At 40.0% G+C, this 19,721-nt stretch overlaps 2 protein-coding genes across 2 annotated transcripts in view; both read right to left on the bottom strand.

Moving 5' to 3' along the window:
• The window catches only part of SGPP1 (sphingosine-1-phosphate phosphatase 1), a 38,469-nt gene that overhangs the window by 8,071 nt on the left and 10,677 nt on the right, over positions 1-19,721 (bottom strand). Inside the window, exon 2 of the mRNA XM_077464355.1 lies at positions 1,791-1,880. Coding sequence (XP_077320481.1) covers positions 1,791-1,880 — 90 coding nt within the window. The remainder of the gene's footprint in view (positions 1-1,790; positions 1,881-19,721) is intronic.
• The window catches only part of WDR89 (WD repeat domain 89), a 111,828-nt gene that overhangs the window by 82,065 nt on the left and 10,042 nt on the right, over positions 1-19,721 (bottom strand). The window contains exon 2 of the mRNA XM_077464359.1: positions 1,791-1,880. The gene's annotated coding sequence lies outside the window, so the exon portion shown is untranslated. The remainder of the gene's footprint in view (positions 1-1,790; positions 1,881-19,721) is intronic.

The raw sequence follows: 19,721 nt of genomic DNA, 5'->3' as shown, positions 1-19,721 counted from the left end.
ATCTAAATGCACGCATTGTCATGGACGTGTTTACTTGGTTATCAGTCTGAAACCTCTATAAACATAAAAGTAATGCCGCTCTGCTCCAATGATTAGCCCCAGTTTATGCTACTGCAGATGTGACTTGGTCCAATTTTCAGTGCGATTTTGTAGTGTGACTTGGTTACATTTTGATGCGTTTTTTTTAACAAGATAGTGATGCGATTTTCACACCTCTGTAATTTTTGTTTTGGCCAATGATAAGCATATCTGCTGTGATGGGGAAAAAAAAGCACTGAAATTGCATCAAAAACACATCAGATCACATGTAAATGCATTTTTGGTGCACTTCCATTGCATGTCTATGGGGCCAAAATCACGCTGGCATCGTACACAGGACAGATATGTGCTGTGCTGCATTGATGTTTATGGGCATCATTGTAAACAGTCCCATTTCCATTGTCCTATGATTCTGCACAACTCAAGTTGCATCTGAAGTTGCACTAGTGTGAAGCAGGCCTTAGTGTGGGAAAACAAGCGCTGTTGATGGCTGGACCTGAGCACTAGCGTGTTCTATAAAAAAAATTAAAAAACACACCACAAGATGATCAGAACTGCGAGATAATAGTGGGTAGGCTACTAATACAATGGACATGGGGTTAGGTCAGCCATACATTTTCAGATGTTTCTCATTTAGCCCTTGGACTGAACTATAGAAATCGTTCAAATTTCCCGAACCACACTAAACAGCGAAGATGGAGGACTCCACACTGTCAGCAAAAGCCGCAGCACCATTGGTCTGAAGACCCGAACAGTGATTTGTATCCGATAGGATACATTAACTGTTCAGCCAACAATTTTCCACCCGGATCCTTCAATTTTTTTTAGTTGAAGTATATAGAGCCGCAGGGGTGATGACAGGGTCCCCCACAGCTCATATTTGGGACGATTCAGCAGGAATCAGTTGAAAGTCAGCCATGTATGGCCAGTCCTAGGCCCTTTTCAAACAAGTTGGGCTTCACCAAGAGTTCTTGCTCAGCAAGGGATCCCTGCTGAGCAGGCAGATGACAGGTCCGTGTCCATTCCGCGTATGCAGAGCAGACACAGCCTGCTCTTCTCTATGGGCAGTCAGATGTAAACGGACCTAGATCCAGACCATTTCATCTGACATCCCCATCTGGCTGTTTTTAGTGGATCAGATTGGATGTTGGCAAATGTAAAATGGGCACAAGTCAGTTTACACCTGCTACTCCATAGAGGAGAATAAAGGGTCCGATCAGGTCACCCTGAAAAACAGACCCGATCGAACCGATAGTGTGAAGGGGACCTTACCAGTAATGTGCATTTTTTTACCTCCAGTTGAATGCGCCTATTAATCCAAAGAGAGACAAAGGAATAATTGCTGTCAGGATAGCAAAAGAAATCAGAAATACCAAGCATTGCTTGAGATGACTTGGACAGGATGGGGGAAAAAAATTAGGGTATCACTGCCTTTTAATCAGACATTTGCCCAACTATAATCAGTCTTATGTTTAGGGGAAATTCCTTCCACATGAAGACTTGAAAAAAATATAAGCAACCAACTATAGTAGGGACCGTTCTAGGGGGTAATAAGGTGAGAACGTGGCTATAGTGTTATTACTGTGTGGAAAGGCAGTGCAGTCTGGACATTATTAAAGACAGTCAGGACATAATATGGGATGTCAGAGCACTGGGACTTTTAGTACAATCTATGATTGTTGCTATAATAAAAAGTACACAAAGGAATTAAAATATGATTGTTAATGTAGGAAAAGTGATTTCTGGCTTACCAAAATGGAATGCATTCCCATATAAATACGACTAAGGCACACCAAGCAACACCAGCTCACGGCAAGCAGCAGTCCATAAACAAATGGATACTTGAGAGAAGGGAAAAAACAAACAAACAAAAAACAAACTGTCAGTATAATGTAAAAACATTTCAAAAAAAGAATATACTTGTAAATAACAAGCTTATATAATGAGTAACCAATTCTTAATGCCCAACATGAGAATTACATTAGGAGAAAAAGTAGTGTGGTAATAACTGAAGAAATCGCCTACACAGACAAAAGATAACTGTCATATTTCCTCTGGATCAACTGTGAGCATAGGTTTGTGTATGGAGGATTGTATACATTGTTTCCCCTTCGACTGGTTGAATGGGATGGACTTGTGTCTTTTTTCAACCAGACTAACTATGTAGCTATAAAGATAAAGTTTATTTAACCACTTGCCGCCCGCCCTATAGGCAAATGACGGTGGCAAAGTGGTTGTATAATCCTGATCGGACGTCACATGACGTGATCAGGATTATGAGCCGCTGCGCACCCCGGGGGGCGTGCATCGCGGCGATCGTTGTTGCGGGGTGTCAGTCTGACACCCTGCAACTATGATCTCGGTAAAGAGTCTCCGTCGGATAGCCGTGATCAGCCGTGTCCAATCAAGTATAACTAGGAAGAGCCGATCGGCTGCTCCTCTGACAGGGGGGGGGTCTGTGCTGATCGATTATCAGCACAGCCCCCCGAGGATGCCCACACTGGACCACCAGGGACGCCACCAGACCACCAGGGATGCCCAGCAAAAGGTAATCCTCCCTAGACCACCAGGGATGCCAGTCCGTGCCACAATGGATGTCAATCAGTGCCCATAATGGATGCCAGTGCCCACAATGGGCATCACTGATTGGCATGCATTATTGTTTGGCACTGATTGGCATCCATTAGTACAGTATAACAATACAATGCCGCCTATCAGTGCCCACCTGTGCCACCTATCAGTGCCACCCATCCATGCCCATCTGTGCCGCCCATCCATGCCCATCTGTGCCGCCCATCCATGCCCATCCGTGCCAGCTATCAGTGCCAATTTGTGCCACCTATCAGTGCCCATCTGTGTCGCCCATCAGTGCCACCTATCAGTGCCCATCTGTGTCGCCCATCAGTGCCACCGATCAGTGCCCATCAGTGCCACTTCATTGGTGCCACATTATTGGTGCCCATCAGTGCCGCCTTATCAGTGCCCATCAGTGTAGCCCCATCAGTGCCCATCAGTGAAGGAGAAAACGTACTTATTTACAAAGTTTTGAAACCGAAACAAAAAAAACACATTTTTTTTTGAAATTTTCGATATTTTTTTATTTGTAGCGCAAAAAAAAAAACGTAGAGGTGATCAAATACCACCAAAAGAAAGCTCTATTTGTGGGGAAAAAAATTATAAAAATTTCATGAGTACAGTGTAGCATGACCGCGCAATTGTCATTCAAAGTGCGACAGCGCTGAAAGCTCAAAATTGGTCTGGGCAGGAAGGTGCTTAAGTGCCCGGTATTGAAGTGGTTAAAGACAGGGGAATACATAGGGATTTATTTGTAAATGTTTTCACCCAGGATTGACACATTTTTCTAATAGGAGAATAGTGAAACTGTGTGAATCCTGGATGAAAATTATACAAATATGTGCAAAAAGTGTTTTGCATATTTTATTTATAATGCCAGAATGTTCTGCAAATGGATAGAAGCACCCGGTATTAAATATTTACCTCTAAAACTAGGACACCAGGAATGAAAAAATTACACGTATAAAAAGTATGTTTAAAAAGTGAGTAACTATTCATAAAAATGTTTTTGTTTATCTCTTTCTAAAGGAATTACACGCATGCTTTGTTTCACCCATAAGAGGGCCATGTTTCCACGCATCCCTGTTCAGGGAGTCCCATTGATGGCAAATCAGGATGCAGCAGCTACACGGACACAGCCACCTAATTTGGTAGCCGTTTGGGTCCACGGTCTCAAACGAACACTGTATGCGTCTGGGGCCATGCACACGCACTGCCATTTAAATAGGGAGGAGGCTGTGCCTGCACAGCCGCTGCATCTCAAGTGTTATGAAAGTGACTGCCTGTCAGAAGATGCATGGAACATCTGTGCAGACAAGCATGGCCCTCACATGTACATGTATCCAAAAAAATAAAGACTTGTCTTAATGATCTTGGCCGTTTGTGCACATGATTCCTCAGACATATCATCCCCTGCTGCAGCCTCTTAACTTGCACTTAGAGATTTACATAATTGTGTAATTTATGAACTAGGATCTTAGTACACAAGAAAATGCCTACAATTAATGATGCCTGAACAAAGATGGTGCTGACCCGCTGAGAAGAAAGGCGGCTGAAGGTATTGTCAGAATTACTACAAACTGACAATTAGCCCTACACTTACAAAATGACTTACTATGCATGAATTCAACAAGAAAAGCCAACCTTGCGAGTAAGGCCAGACAAGGGAACAGCCATAGTTTCAAAAGGTGTCTTCTGTAGAGCAGAGAGAACCAGATAAGGATCCCAAGGGGACACAGGAGACAGCAAGGAGAGATGTGTGCTACACCCTGAACAAAGGCCTTAACTGGAGTATGAGGCCAATGGTCTCTGGTCTCTGGGATGGTAATCTAGGTCAGATGCTGATACAGACCCAACTGGAAAAAAGAAAGCAACAGTCCCACAGAGCACTTTCTAGAATGCAAATTCCTTGACTCGCATCAAGCAAAACAAGCCCTTTGGGTATGGTACTTAAGATATATTAGTATTGCGCTGCCCCTATATTAAATAACCCTCCGAAGGTGATAAGTATAATGCCTAATTACATAAATCAATAGTGTAATATAAAAATATATATATATATAAATGTCTACTGAATAATATCAAAAAGTGCAAAGTGCTTCATTAAATAAAATAAAACACACACACCACAGGGGTGATAGAATGCAAATAAATGAAAATCAAGTGAACAAAAAGGTAAGTAACTAAAAACAGTCTCTTAAAAAAATTACTATTTTGATAAAGTGCAGAGAAAATGCAAAAAAAAAAAAAAAGAAAAGAAAAAAAGTAAACGCACTACAGAGTCAATTGAAAACCTCCACGGAAACACAACTGCTTCAATTGAGTGCAAAGCCAAAAAACAGTGAATTGATCATAAAGTGCCAAGTGCGTCTTATTAATGTGCAAATAAGTAAACACTCTCCAGAGGTGATATAAGTGAACAAAACACACGCACTTGGCACTTTATGATCAATTCACTTTTTTGGCTTTGCACTCAATTGAAGCAGTTGTGTTTTCGTGGAGGTTTTCAATTGACTCTGTAGTGCGTTTACTTTTTTTTTTTTTTTTGCATTTTCTCTGCACTTTATCAAAATAGTAATTTTTTAAGAGACTGTTTTTAGTTACTTACCTTTGTTCACTTGATTTTCATTTATTTGCATTCTATCACCTCTGTGGTGTGTATTTTATTTTATTTAATGTAGCACTTTTTGATATTCAGTAGACATTTATATATATATTTTTATATTACACTATTGATTTATGTAATTAGGCATTATACTTATCACCTTCGGAGGGTTATTTAATATAGGGGTAGTGCAATACCAACATATCTTAAGTTTCATATTAAGTGGATACGGTGTGATCCATTCCGGTAGTAGCAGCAGCCCCTGACATTTGATAGATCACCAGTGGTAGCGCAGGAATAAAACACTATCACTTTTGGGTATGGTAGACTTTGAGAAGAGGATTTCCTAGAATTCAAGATAGTTTTGTTGTTGGTGATGAAGTCCAATAGGCCTCTGTCTCATAAGACAATATTGAGGGGGGGGGGGGGGGGGGGGCAACCAATCACCTCTTGGTGATCCATGTAAATTGCAGGGATTTTAAAAAACTTTGTAGCAGATTTCTACCATTTATTTTGCTGAAATTTTTGAAGGCGCTTTAAACACCAACGATGAAGGTAACACATCCAGGTTTCCGTACAGCATTGAATGTCACAGAAAATTACATAATTGCAGACCGGAAAGGCATTTTTAAGAACATTCAATTATAATATGGCGTGTATGGCAGTTATATGTGCTATATTCTTTTTTTTTCAGCCAGGTTAAAAGAAAAAAAAAAAAAAGAAAAATGAAGAAGAGGATTCCTCCATCCACTAAAGCAAGGTGGATGGAGTTAACCCCTCCCTGCATTGTTTCGGAATAGTGGAACTCCTCCACTGTCGCAATACACTAACACACTAAGGTACATTTAAAAATAGATCTTTTTCATAGAACAGCATTAATTGGGGTCATTGTTATTTTCTGCATACAGTTCAACTTTTAAAAGACAAAGGAATATATATATATATATACATACACACACACACACATACATACACACATACATACACACATACATACACACATACATACACACACACATACATACAAATAAAAAGGAAGGCATCTTCAAATGCTGGCGTTTAGCTTGTTATGCAACATTCATAGGTAGCTGAAATGGCAGCTTTTAAGTTTCCTGAACCATTCAGTTCAGACAACTCACATTCACACAAAGTGCTCTGCCATGCACATCCACTGCAAAAATGTCAATCATTAGTGTCATCGATTGACTAGATTACAGCATTACGTTCAAATACAGATCAAGGGTCAGTTCCCTGAAACCTGGAAAAAGGGTCAGAAACATGAATCACTATATTTTCCTAATCTGATCTAAAATCGATTTTTGTTTTCAATTGATTACCAGAGCAGAAGACACTGAAAATGGAGGTTGTATGCAGAGAAGAAAAATCTGTCCAAAAAATGAACTACATGGTAAAGTTGAAAAAATGGCAATGATCTCAATTTCTGTACATGTGTGGGTACATCTGCATACATAATTAAAAGCACTATCAGGTTAAAATAGAGAGTGTAAAATGAAAGCCAAAGTAGTAGTATACGGTTCTCTCTGGCAGCCCATGTCTCTCATCTCCCCTCCATTCCAGCACTGCAGCCCGTGTCTTCAAGGACTGTTGGGGGTCTGTGTGCCTATCCCTTGACCCTTAGGCTCCATGCACACTGGAGCTCATAAACTGCAGTTTATTGGAGTTTGGGCGTTTTTTTTTTTTTTAAGCCCATAAACTCCACTCTATGTTAGCCTATGAGTCCATGCATGTTTTTTAGCCTTGATGAGCAGTGGAGTTTACGGGCTATTTTTCTAAATGCCACAAATTCACGTTCAAAGTGCCGTTTTTCACTGCCAAAAAACGTCAAACGTCGATAAACGATCATAAACACGTGTTAATTAGTGTTCAGCATTCTATTTTTTTCAATGCATTGTGGGAGTTTGGAATGAACTGTAGGATTTTTGGAGTGTCCTCTGTGTATTTTTATTGAAAACGCCCATAAACGCTAACAAACGATCATAAACGCTAGTACAAAAAGCTGTTAAAAGCACATTTTTCAACCAGCGTTTTCTGGCAGCAATCTGGCATCCAGAAAAAAGTTTTTTGAGCTGCAGTGTGCATGGAGCCATACAGTGACGCTTCAAAGTGCATTTCTACTTTTTCAACGAAAATTAGACAACATTGTTGTTACATGTCATTCAAATAACAAAAAATAAATAAAAAAATAAAAAAAAGACTTAAAAAAAAAATGCAGTTAATCCTTTAGTTTATTTTTTTATTTTTTCCTAGAGACTCCAATAAGCAAAACCTCTTAGTTCCCAGCCCCTTCATTAACAGGGAAGAGGCGTTTGCCTTAATTAACCCTGTCTGTACTGCGCTGGGAGATAACTGATCGATTGTTTTCAAATCTAGTTTACAGTCTATCCTAACAAAGGTTTAAAACATTTTGAAGCTGGCCTCCTGCATTGTATTAGAATAAAAACTGGGTCAGATAACAGTGAACCTGAGAAAAATGTAAGCCCCGTACACACGGGCCGAACGCTGGATGACAGCCAGTTAAAAAAAAAAAAAAAAAGACAACATTCGGCCCATGTGTATGCCACCCTGTCCTACAGAAGTCGGCCGTTTGGCGGGCCTCTGTCAGATGACCATGCTGGAAAACCACACTGGGGCACTTTCAGGGCATTTTGCAAGCGCTATTTTTAGCGCTGTAGTGCCTGCAAAGAGCCGCGCCTGTGTCTCCAATGTGAAAGCCCCGGGGGCTTTAACACTAGAGTGGTGCGCTGGCGGGACGGTAAAAAAAAAAAGTCCTGCTAGCATCATCTTTGGAGCGGTGTATACACCACTCCTGCCCATTGAAATCAATGGGGCAGCGTGGCTATACCGCCGGCAAAGTGCTGCTGTAGCAGAGCTTTGCAGTGGTCTTAACCCTTTCTCGACCACCAGCAGGGGGTAAAACCGCCCCACTAGAGGCCGAATACCGCCGCTAAAATGACGGTAAATCGGTGCTAAAAATAACCCCGTTTTACCGCCGACGCCACTCTCACCCTGTGTGAAAGGGGCCTTAAGAAAATTTGTACAAAAAGTCTTAAAACATCATGTTTTTGAATATTTGTCATTCGATAGATTTGCTTTTAAAATTTGATTAGGGAACTAATGGACCGAATGAGAACCATAGCACTGTTAGAAATTCCTGCTCCATCAAATTTCCTCATAACTGGTCAAAATCAATTGTCAATTTGACACCACTAATTATAAAAAAAATAAAAAAAAATATAAAAATAATATGAACAAACTTATTAGAACCTTCCTTTCCAAGGAATTTTCATTCAAAATTCTACCCATCTATTGCCAGCTTAAGAAACATCTAATATAAAGAACACAGAAGCGTTTGTTGCCCCAACATTTCATATTCCTGATATGTGCCTGTTCCACCATGTACATGTATGAGAAAGCATCCTGTTCTCTTTGCATTATTGCCAGTCCTATCCTATTAAAAACTGACCACCCTCAGCAGGAGAATACAGTGGTCAGTTCTCTAGCTATGCTGGGAACGTAGTGTACGCTTGTACCAGACTTGTCCTGACAAACCTCCCATGCACAGCCTTTCACTGGGACGCTGTAATGTGCTGCTGCTTCTCCTATGCAGCTGAGAACACAGGGAATGTGATCACAAAAAAAAAAATAGCTTTTATAGGCGTTTTGTGTTTATTCTGCCTGCAAATGCTCCTCTATTTTAGCCTAATGCCCCATACACACGATGAGATTATCGGACGAATTATCGTTTTTTATTGCATGCTAATTTCAGATTGAATCTGATGAGTTTACTAAAGTCACGAAAATTCCCGCACGACAGAAAAAAAATTCGGAAGTGATGTCATGTGTTGTAATGCATTTGTATTGCATTTTCGAACGACAGCTGTACTGATTAAAAGAAAATCGTACGATCTGGCATCGTACGAAAAATTTTTTCCGTGCATGTCCGATAGAATAAGATCAGATGAACTGTCCTAATCGGCTCTTGAAAGCTCTGTACTAACGATCCGATTATCGTACGATCGCTTCGAAATCGGTATTTTCCGTAAGATTTTCGGATCGTGTGTACGGGGCATAAGGTGAGCATTTACAGGCTAAAAAAAATTTGCACCACCACATTCAGGAAAAGAGCTATAGAACAGGAAAAAAAGATGCTTGATACACATAAAGGTGTATAAAGGCACCTAAATACTTGTGCTTGAGTTTATATTCATTCCAATGGCTAAGAATAGATGAATATTCCAGCTGATGGAATCCATTAATGTTCCAACACTTGATGCATCGAAAAGGCGTGTAAAATGTGACTTTAGGTGCTTTTTTTAATGACGCTTTTCTCCTGCTAGCAGTAAAAGTGTTATGGGGAGTTGAACGTCAGTGTGTATAAGGCCTAAGAGGTAAGAAATATATTTTATCATTTCATTTTAGGGAAACTGTGTAGCTATGAACTCAAACATACAGCAGGGTTTTCTTAAAATCTGACTGCAAATGTGGAAACGCTTTAAATGTTTTTAGTTTATCATTTTTATTAAAGTAGTAGCTCTACCTCATAATTTAATAACAAGGTTAACCTATCATTTTAAATAGTCTCCAATACCTAAGACTAGTATAAATGTATAATGATAGCTTTATATATTTCATGAAGAGGACTTGAATATGGGACTGAATTATCTAAAACTAATTAAACTGGAAGAATATCAAATTGTGTACTCCAATCAGCCATGACCTTAGTAAGCTGCAGAAAGTCTTGGTTCCCCATAAATAAGTTATGTGAAACATGCAATTCCAGCTATTTCCTCCCAGACAGTGTTATGGAAGGGAACCGCTTTGTGCAGCAGATGACAGATATGCACAGCTCAGACTTAGAAAAGAAAACCACACAATGATAAAGAATAAGGAGCAGCCAGCCCAACCAGAGCTCTTATGGCCTGTACTTGCACCTGCAGATCCCATGAATAAAAACCTGTTTGTACCTTAAAAGGCACAGTTTTTGGGGAATAAACGTACCCACATTGGTAAAAAAAAAAAAAATTAGGCAAGACGGATGTTTTAAACGTAGGTTACCATCTGTCAAGTTAAATCGTTCAGGAGAGGTTGTAAAAATGTCCTGTGTACATGAAGCCTTGCACATCTTGCTGCCAGCAAGAACCTGTGTAAATCTATACGGCTGTGTGAATGAGGCCCAAATTGCAGAAAGTAAATACACTCCGCTGTTCACATTCATTATTTTGTTAATTTATAGGCAGAGACAGCTGGAAAATGACTAGGTCCCAGCAGCACCATTTCTTTCCCCTCTGCTATTCTTCAGAAAGGAGGCCCATTGTTTGTTATGCTCGTTAGTAAAGAAAACCCAGGACTGAGCGTTGACAGATGCTTTTTGAATATATACAGGCTGTTTGCTAAAAATTTTCACGTGGGTTTTGACAAACACAATCCTTAGTCCATGAACTGAATTATTTTTTCTCTAAACAAACTGTCGTGAGAATGATCAAAATGTAAAATACGGCGATTAGATATGATGTGCTCACTCCGCATTGTGGGGTGTAGTTTGCTTTCTAAGTTTGCATTAGCATAAAGCTAAAATATCCGAAGATACAGTGTCTTGTGAAAGTATTCGACCCCCTTGAACTTTTCAACCTTTTGCCACATTTCAGGCTTCAAACATAAAGATATAACATTTTAATTTTTTGTGAAGAATCACCAACAAGTGGGACACAATTGTGAAGTGGAACGAAATCTATTGGATAATTTAAACTTTTTTAGCAAATAAAAAACTGAAAAGTGGTGCGTGCAAAATTATTCGTCCCCTTTACTTTCAGTGCAGCAAACTCACTCCAGAAGTTCAGCGAGGATCTCTGAATGATCCAATGTTGTCCTAAATGACTGATGGTGATAAATAGAATCCACCTGTGTGTAATCAAGTCTCTGTATAAATGCACCTGCTCTGTGATAGTCTCAGGGTTCTGTTGAAAGCGCAGAGAGCATCATGAAGACCAAGGAACACATCAGGCAGGTCCGTAATACTGTTGTGGAGAAGTTTAAAGCCGGATTTGGATACAAAAAGATTTCCCAAGTTTTAAACATTCCAAGGAGCACTGTGCAAGCGATCATTTTGAAATGGAAGGAGTATCAGACCACTGCAAATCTACCAAGACCTGGCCGTCCCTCTAAACTTTCAGCTCAGACAAGGAGAAGACTGATCAGAGATGCAGCCAAGAGGCCCATGATCACTCTGGATGAACTGCAGAGAACTACAGCTGAGGTGGGAGAGTCTGTCCATAGGACAGCAATCAGTCGTACACTGCACAAATCTGGCCTTTATGGAAGAGTGGCAAGAAGAAAGCCATTTATCAAAGATATCCATAAAAAGTCTCGTCTAAAGTTTGCCACAAGCCACCTGGGAGACACACCAAACATGTGGAAGAAGGTGCTCTGGTCAGATGAAACCAAAATCAAACTTTTTGCCCACAATGCAAAACGATATATTTGGCGTAAAAGCAACACAGCTCATCACCCTCAACACACCATCCCTACTGTCAAACATGGTGGTGACAGCATCATGGTTTGGGCCTGCTTTTCTTCAGCAGGGACAGGGAAGATGGTTAAAATTGAGGGGAAGATGGATGCAGCCAAATACAGGACCATTCTGGATGAAAACCTGTTGGAGTCTGGAAAAGACCTGAAACTGGGACGGAGATTTATCTTCCAACAAGACAATGATCCCAAACATACAGCAAAATCTACAAAGGAATGGTTCACAAATAAACGTATCCAGGTGTTAGAATGGCCAAGTCAAAGTCCAGACCTGAATCCAATCGAGAATCTGTGGAAAGAGATGAAAACTGCTGTTCACAAACGCTCTCCATCCAACCTCACTGAGCTCGAGCTGTTTTGCAAGGAAGAATGGGCAAGAATTTCAGTCTCTCGATGTGCAAAACTGATAGAGACATACCCCAAGCAACTTGCAGCTGTAATCGCAGCAAAAGGTGGCTCTACAAAGTATTAACACAAGGGGGCCGAATAATTTTGCACGCCCCACTTTTCATTTTTTTATTAGTTAAAAAAGTTTCAAAAATCCAATAGATTTCGTTCCACTTCACAATTGTGTCCCACTTGTTGGTGATTCTTCACAAAAAATAAAAATGTTATATCTTTATGTTTGAAGCCTGAAATGTGGCAAAAGGTTGAAAAGTTCAAGGGGGCCGAATACTTTCGCAAGGCACTGTAAATGAGGAAAGAGATCATTTAGAAAATGTTTATAATTTGGATTCATTTTGAACTGTACCCAGCTGGTACAATGGTAAAGTAAAACTAAAAGGCAAACACTTTCGTTTTGGATAGAGTGGAGATGGATTAGAACCCCTGTCAGGATTTTAATGTCTGTGTCGCCATTGGAGAGATTCACTGTCCTTATTTGTCGTGTTTATCATAATCATTGAAAGCAAAAGTATGCCCCCAAATTGTGGGTTGCCATAGAGGGGACGCTAGTTCTGGTGACCTGTGGGGGCCCCAAGGAATTCCCATGTCACGTCCCATGTCACGTCCCATGTCACGTCTCCTGCACCCATGTAATGTGCTCTGAATAGATCAGCTCTGCAGGAAAAGTAAGCACCAGTTTCACATTAAATAGGTACGTTTTAATATTTATTCTTTTATTTAATGCTATTTCTACAAATTTTTTTCAACAGCTCGCTGATCAAACCAATGTTCTGTGAGCTGTAGATGTGAGCATTATTTCAGGGGTTCCTCGAGATCTCAAACATTTTGCCAGGGGTTCCTCCAAGGTAAAAAGGTTGAGAAACACCGTCCTACATGGTAAAATGTCGGCGGGCCTTGCGCCACTATTTACTTGCGTTACTTTTATATTAAAGTATATTAAAATGCCACAGTGTAACATTTCACAAATTTCTATGAACAGCTGAGCCGCAGACAGTGTGGAATGGAAATATGCAGATGCGTTGTAGATTTAGGCCGGGTTCACACTAGCTGCGGCTCTTCACCATTTTAGGTGTGAATCGGGTCCGAATGTTTGGCTGAATTCACACCTGAAACCGACCAGAAGACGCACACAGAACTCTTCTGCAATTCGGACCATTGCAGCCCCGGAGATGTGTGAACTGACTCCATCGAGAGCCGGTCACTCTCCTGTCATGCAAATTTAATGCAGGAAAACCGTCATCCAATTTGCATCAGTGTGAACCCAGCCTGACACACCACAGCTCATACAAAAAATGATGGCCTTCTGTCAAAGGGGACTGTTGGAAAACTCATTCAATCAGCACCTGCAATGACCAGAGGATTCTGACAGTAGAGGAGTCTCTGATGTCGGATACAATAGAATAAAGGAAGATTTCTCGCTTGTGTGGATGGGGGAATGCATTCCTTAAAAAATAAAAATAAATAATAATAAATCAACCCGCTCCGCTGGCCAATCAAAAAGAAGACCTTCCACTTTTGGGTGAAGTTCTGCTTTAAAGTGGCTGTAAACCCTTTCCTGCCACTTTAACCTACAGGTAATCCTCAAGTAAGCTTCTCTGTAGGTACTGGAAAGATCTCCTAAACCTGCAGGGTTTAGGAGATATTTAGCATAAATGCTTGCACCGATGTCATGGGCGCATGCGCACTGTTTCTAAAAGGTCCGTGCCGTGACCGGCGGCTCCCGCACGCAGGTGACGTCACGCAACTCCGGCCAGTCACAGAACCGGAGTCCCGGAAGGAAGATAAGTGAAGATGGATGAAGCCACCAGTGGGGACAGTTTGGGCATAGTTTACAGGCAAGTGCCACATAATGTGCTAGTATGCATTGCATAGTAGCCCATTATGCTTTTACTTTGCAGGGGAGAAAAGAGGAAGTAAAACCCATCATTGGTTTTCTTCCTCTTTAAGAAGCCTTTTTGAAATCTGCCTTTTAAAGAAGTTGTTTAGGTTACACAATACTTCACCCTCCCCACTGCTCCACATTGCCTTGCAAACATTTTAGCATTATTTGCTATTTAAATACACTTTTTTTCTATGTGGTCAAATGACCGTAAAGCCTTGGCTTAACTGTGTGACTGGCAGAGCCGACAACAGGGCTGAATTCAATACAGCAGTGACATCAACCGTCGACATTCAAAGCTCTAGGTGATGTAAAGGGGGAAAAAGTGCCCCCCCCCCCACATCACACAGAGTAGACAGTTTTGTCACGTGCCCGAATAGAAGAAAAAAAAAAAAAAAAAAGGTATTTATTTAAAGTGGCTGTGAAGGCTGAAGGTTTTTTATCTTCATGCATTCTATGCATGAAAGTAAAAAACCTATATGCAGCAGCCCCTCTAATACTCACCTGAGCTCCCTCTCAATCCAGTGACATGCACAAAAGCTGTGGCTGTGCTGGGACACCCTCTCTTCATTGGCTGAGATAGCAGCAGGAGCCACTGCTTCCCACGGCTGTCAATCACAGCCAGTGTGTGTCAATGAGGAGGGAGACTGGGGTGGGCCAAGCCACAGCTCAATTCATAGAGCAGAACTCAGGAGTGAGTATGCACTAGTGCCCCCATAGCAAGCGGCTTGCTATTAGGTGCACTGGTCAAAGAGAAGGAGCCAGGAGCACAGAGCAGGTAAATAGAACATTTTTATTTTTATTTTTTTAAACAGAACCTTTAATGCAGGGGTTGACAAATTTGCTTGGAATCTAGGAGCCAGCTAAAAAAGTTAGGAGCCGGGTCCGTGACGGCGATCTGGACCTGTCCCTGGTCTGACATGGAGACGAGTGAGGGGAAGATAGCGCCCCCAGCCCCCCACCTGTCTCCAAGTCATTGCCCATAGCTCTTAGAGGGACATTTTTAAATTGCATTTTAGTGTAAATATGAGATGTGAGGTCTCTCTGACCCCAGATCTCATATATAAAAGAGGACCGGTCATGCTTTTTTCTATTACAAGGGATTTTTACATTCCTTGTAATAGGAATAAAAGTGACACACATTTTTTTTTTTTAAAAGAACAGTGAAAAAAAATAAAAATAAAAGTTAAAATAAGAAAAAAAAATTGTTTTAAATGTGCCCTGTCTTGCCAAGCTTGCGTGCAGAAGCGAACGCATATATGAAAGCGTTGTTCAAACCACACATGTGAGGTATCGCTGCGATCGGTAGAGTAAGAGCAATAATTCTAGCCCCAGACCTCCTCTGTAACTCAAAACGTGCAACCTGAAGAATTTTTTAAACGTCGCCTATGGAGATTTTAAAGGGTAAAAGTTTGTCGCCATTCCATGAGCGGGCGCAATTTTGAAGCGTGACATGTTGGGTATCGATTTACTCGGCGTAACATTATCTTTCACAATATAAAAAAAAAAAAATTGGGCTAACTTTACTGTTGTCTTTTTTTTTATTATTAAATAAAAAAATTTCCCCCAAAAAAAGTGCGCTTGTAAGTCCGCTGTGCAAATATGGTGTGACAGACAGTATTGCAAAAACCACCATTTTACTCTCTAGGGTGTTAGAATAAATAATAAAAAAAAAAAAAAAAATTATATATATATATATATATATATATATATATATATATATATATATATATATATTATAATATAATATACATATTTTTTTTGTTTTGTTTAGGGGTTCTAAGTAAAGGGATGGAGAAAGACTGGCCCATTAGCATTGTTGGTTGTAATTCCAACGGCCACCACAAGAGGGCGCCAGATTCCAGAAGGAACCATAGGATCACAGAAGGCCTCAAAGCCGGGGGCTCAATTACCGGCCGCCTGCGGCGCGGCCCGACGCGATCGCGCGCGCGGGGGGGGGGGGGGTCCACGGAGACGGGATACCCCCAGCTATGCTGCCCCAGGCGCAAGGTCGCTGATTCTAGTCGCCAATGCGACCTGGCGACCGGGTTTTGTCGAGCACTGCTTTAATGCCACTTTAACCACTTCAGCCCTGAAAGGTTTTACCCACTTCCTGACCAGGCCATTTTTTTGCAATACAGCACTGCGTCACTTTACTTGACAATTATGCAGTAGTGCATCGCTGTACCCAAATAAAATGGATATCCTCACCCCCCCCCCCCACACACACACACAATAATAGACTTCTTTTGGTGGTATTTGATCACCTCTGCGGTTTTTATTTTTTGCGCTATAAAAAAAAAAAAAGTGACAATTTTGAAAAAAAATATTTTTTACTTTTTGCTATAATACATATCCCCAACAAAATAAATACAATATGTTCATCAGTTTAAGCCAATGTTTTCCCGCTACATATTTTTGGTTAAAAAAATTAATTGCAATAAGCGTATATTGGACCAGTGACACCAATACAGTTATTATTGCTAGCAGCTATAACAGCTTCTCGCAATAATCCCCTGAAAACCCAGCAGGCTGGTTGTACCAAAGTTGGTCGATCGATTATCTTGGGGACATTTAGCCTGCCCATATGTGGTTAGAAATCCGTCCAGTCCCTGCTGAACCGGTGGAGATTTAAACGGTCTATGGCCGGCTTAAACTGCTTATTTTCGCAGTGATGTAGCTCTGGCAACTCCTTGATAAACAGCCTCAAGCATTTTTGAAAATGACAGGTAGCCGCTGACTGGTGGGGTCTTAACAGTGCACAACAATTCCAACCTAAACTAGAACCCAGCTGAGGTGGATATAATAAATCTGTAAAAGCTTTTTAAAAAAAACAGGATCTAACTAATCAGGTTCTCCAGGGTAGCTATGGAAGGAAAAATAAATAAATAAATAAAATAAAAAACACACCATCCCCCCAACCATTTCTCCAGAGCAAAAACCAACAAAAGCGCTCTTATTCCACTAGACATTATACAGTAAAGGTCAGAATGAAGCAAGGACTGAATACACCATCAGAATCCCACACACACTTATGACAGGCAGAATGACAGTGAACGCTGCACCTCCTAGTCCTTGCTCATACAGAAATCCTTTTCTAAACAGAATGAAGCACGTGACCGCCATGACTAAAAGGTCACCGGGTGAGACATCTCATCTCCCTCATCTGCTGACTGTCAGAAGTAATATCCGCTGCAGTGGAAATGAAAAGCATTTTTTAAAATACGCAACTTACAACATTGTATTCTCAGCTTTAGGGCTGAAACTAATCGATTATGAAATTAATCGATTACTATTTTCATAATCAATTAATCGGTCAGTAACATAATGGTGTCAAAAAAACTAAAATGAGTAATTTATAGTACAAAAAGAGCAAATAATCGCTACTGTAAATATTACTCTTACTGTTCTACAGTAAAAAAATGAACTCCTTAGAGTAGCGATTATCTGTGTTTTTCTACTATAAAGGGCTCATTTTAGTTTTTTTTTATCTCATTATGTTAGCAAACATCTTAGACCTGGTTCACATCTATGCGTTTATTGGTGCTTTTTGCAGAAATGCACTACAGTTCATTTACATGGTTTCCTATGGGACACGTTCACATCTGAAAGGGTCAGGGACTTAACGCAAAATGGTACTTTATTGGTTCAATATACTTCAATGGAGAAGCTGCAGAAAAGCATGAAATGCATTTTTGCAGCAATTTGTTTTTTAATCTGCCCAAGAAAAAAAATGCAAAAATGCAAATTGCAGTAAAATCACGTGCACAAAAAAAACGTACAGAAAAAGGCACGGCAGAAACAGATCAAAAGCAAACTGCACAGGTGTGTACCGAGCCTTATGCTGGCCACACGGATCCATTTTCAGACGAGAATATTCAGACGAAAAATCTTTGTACGTTCGCTGAATGAAAGAATTTTATTTGAAATTTTCACTTGTTTTTAATATTCTGTTTTTAAAATTAATGTCATTTATGAACGAAAACCACAAACACTGTCTGAAAATTCAAATTTGACCAAGAAGTTTTCTATTTCCAATTTTTCCTGTCACTGTGGTTGAAAATGAATGTCAATTTGACCCACTTTTTTTTTAATATGTTATTAACCGATTAATCGAAACAATGGACCAACTAATCGATTATGAAAATAATCGTTAGTTGCAGCCCTACTCAGCTTAGACAAGGCTATTTTACCAAAGCTTGCAACACAAGAATAATGACGTCACTCAAAAAAAAAGGAAAGGCTTTTTTTTCCTTTTTAAGCATCTTAAAATAAATCCATAAAGCACTCTTAGCATTCAATAATCCCCACCCATTTGCCCTAAAAAAAAAAAGTATTTCCCCTTTAAAGAGGAAGAAAACCCTGATGGCAATAGTGTGCCTGCACGCCGCTGTCACAGCGGCGACTGTCTTTAATAAATATCTCCTAAACCGTGTAGGTTTGGGAGATATTTCTTGGACCTACAGGTAAGTCTTAATCTAGGCTTACCTGTAGGTCAAAGTGGTTTGTAAGGGTTTACAACCACTTGAAGACCAGTAGTTTTTTTAACCCCATTATGTTAGTAAACGTCTTAGACCTGGTTCACATCAATGTGTTTATTGGTGCTTTTTGCAGGAATACTCTACAGTTCATTTACATGGTTTCCTATGGGACACGTTCATATCTGAAAGGGTCAGGGTCTTTTAATGCAAAACGGTGCTTTATTGGTTCAATATACTTCAATAGAGAAGCTGCAGAAAAGCATGTGATGAGTTTTTGCAGCAATTTGTGTTTTTTAATCTGCCCCAAAAAAATGCAAAAATACAAATTGCAGTAAAATCATGTGCCTAAAAAAAAAAAAACGTACAGCAATAAGCACTGCAGAAACAGATCAAAAGCAAACTGCATATGTGTGTACCGAGCCTTGTGCTGACCACACAGATCAATTTTCAGGCGAGAATATTCAGATGAAAAATCTTTGAACATTCGCTGAATGAAAGAATTTTGTTTGAAATGTTCACTTGTTTTTAAAATGAATGTAATTTCTGACTGAAAATCACATACACTGTCTGAAAATTCCTTTGACTAAGACGTTTTCTATTATTTCCAAATTTTCCCATATCACTGTGGTTGAAAATGAACGTCAATTTGACCCACTTTTTTTTTTTTTTAAAGCTTATTAACCGATTAATCGAAACAATCTACCAACTAATCGATTATGGAAATCGTTAGTTGCAGCCCTGACTTTACAACCGGCTCCCGAGATCGAGTCATTTCTCCTATTTTACAGTTTATGTTTGCAAGTACAACATCTTAAATAAAAATGGAGCACGTTCAACCAGTATGGCAAAAATGCATCACTGGAAGTGAGCTTTGAAAGACTGACAAACAGTTTGGAATGAGCCTGGGGGTATAGACTTGGATAATAATAATCAAGGCAAACAGCCATTCTGGAAGGCAAACAAACCAGCCACATGGAAGGAGGAACTTACAAAAGTTAAGGGTTATGGTGAATAAAAGTATTTAACTCTTGCAGAGCAGGAGAATCCCACTAAGGGCGTTTTTTTTTTTTTTTGTTCTTTTTTTTTTCCATTTTCCTGGAGTACAGATTTAAAAATGAAAAACATTATACTGGAGCTTTTTTTTGATAAAGAACAACAAACAACTTCTTATTCTTAAACATTAAACCAAATT

The sequence above is a fragment of the Lithobates pipiens genome, unplaced genomic scaffold, assembly GCF_037356315.1.
Source record: "Lithobates pipiens isolate NorthernLeopardFrog02 unplaced genomic scaffold, aLitPip1_a1.2 Scaffold_30, whole genome shotgun sequence".
NCBI lineage: Eukaryota > Metazoa > Chordata > Amphibia > Anura > Ranidae > Lithobates > Lithobates pipiens.
This window is presented reverse-complemented; position numbering and strand designations above follow the sequence as displayed.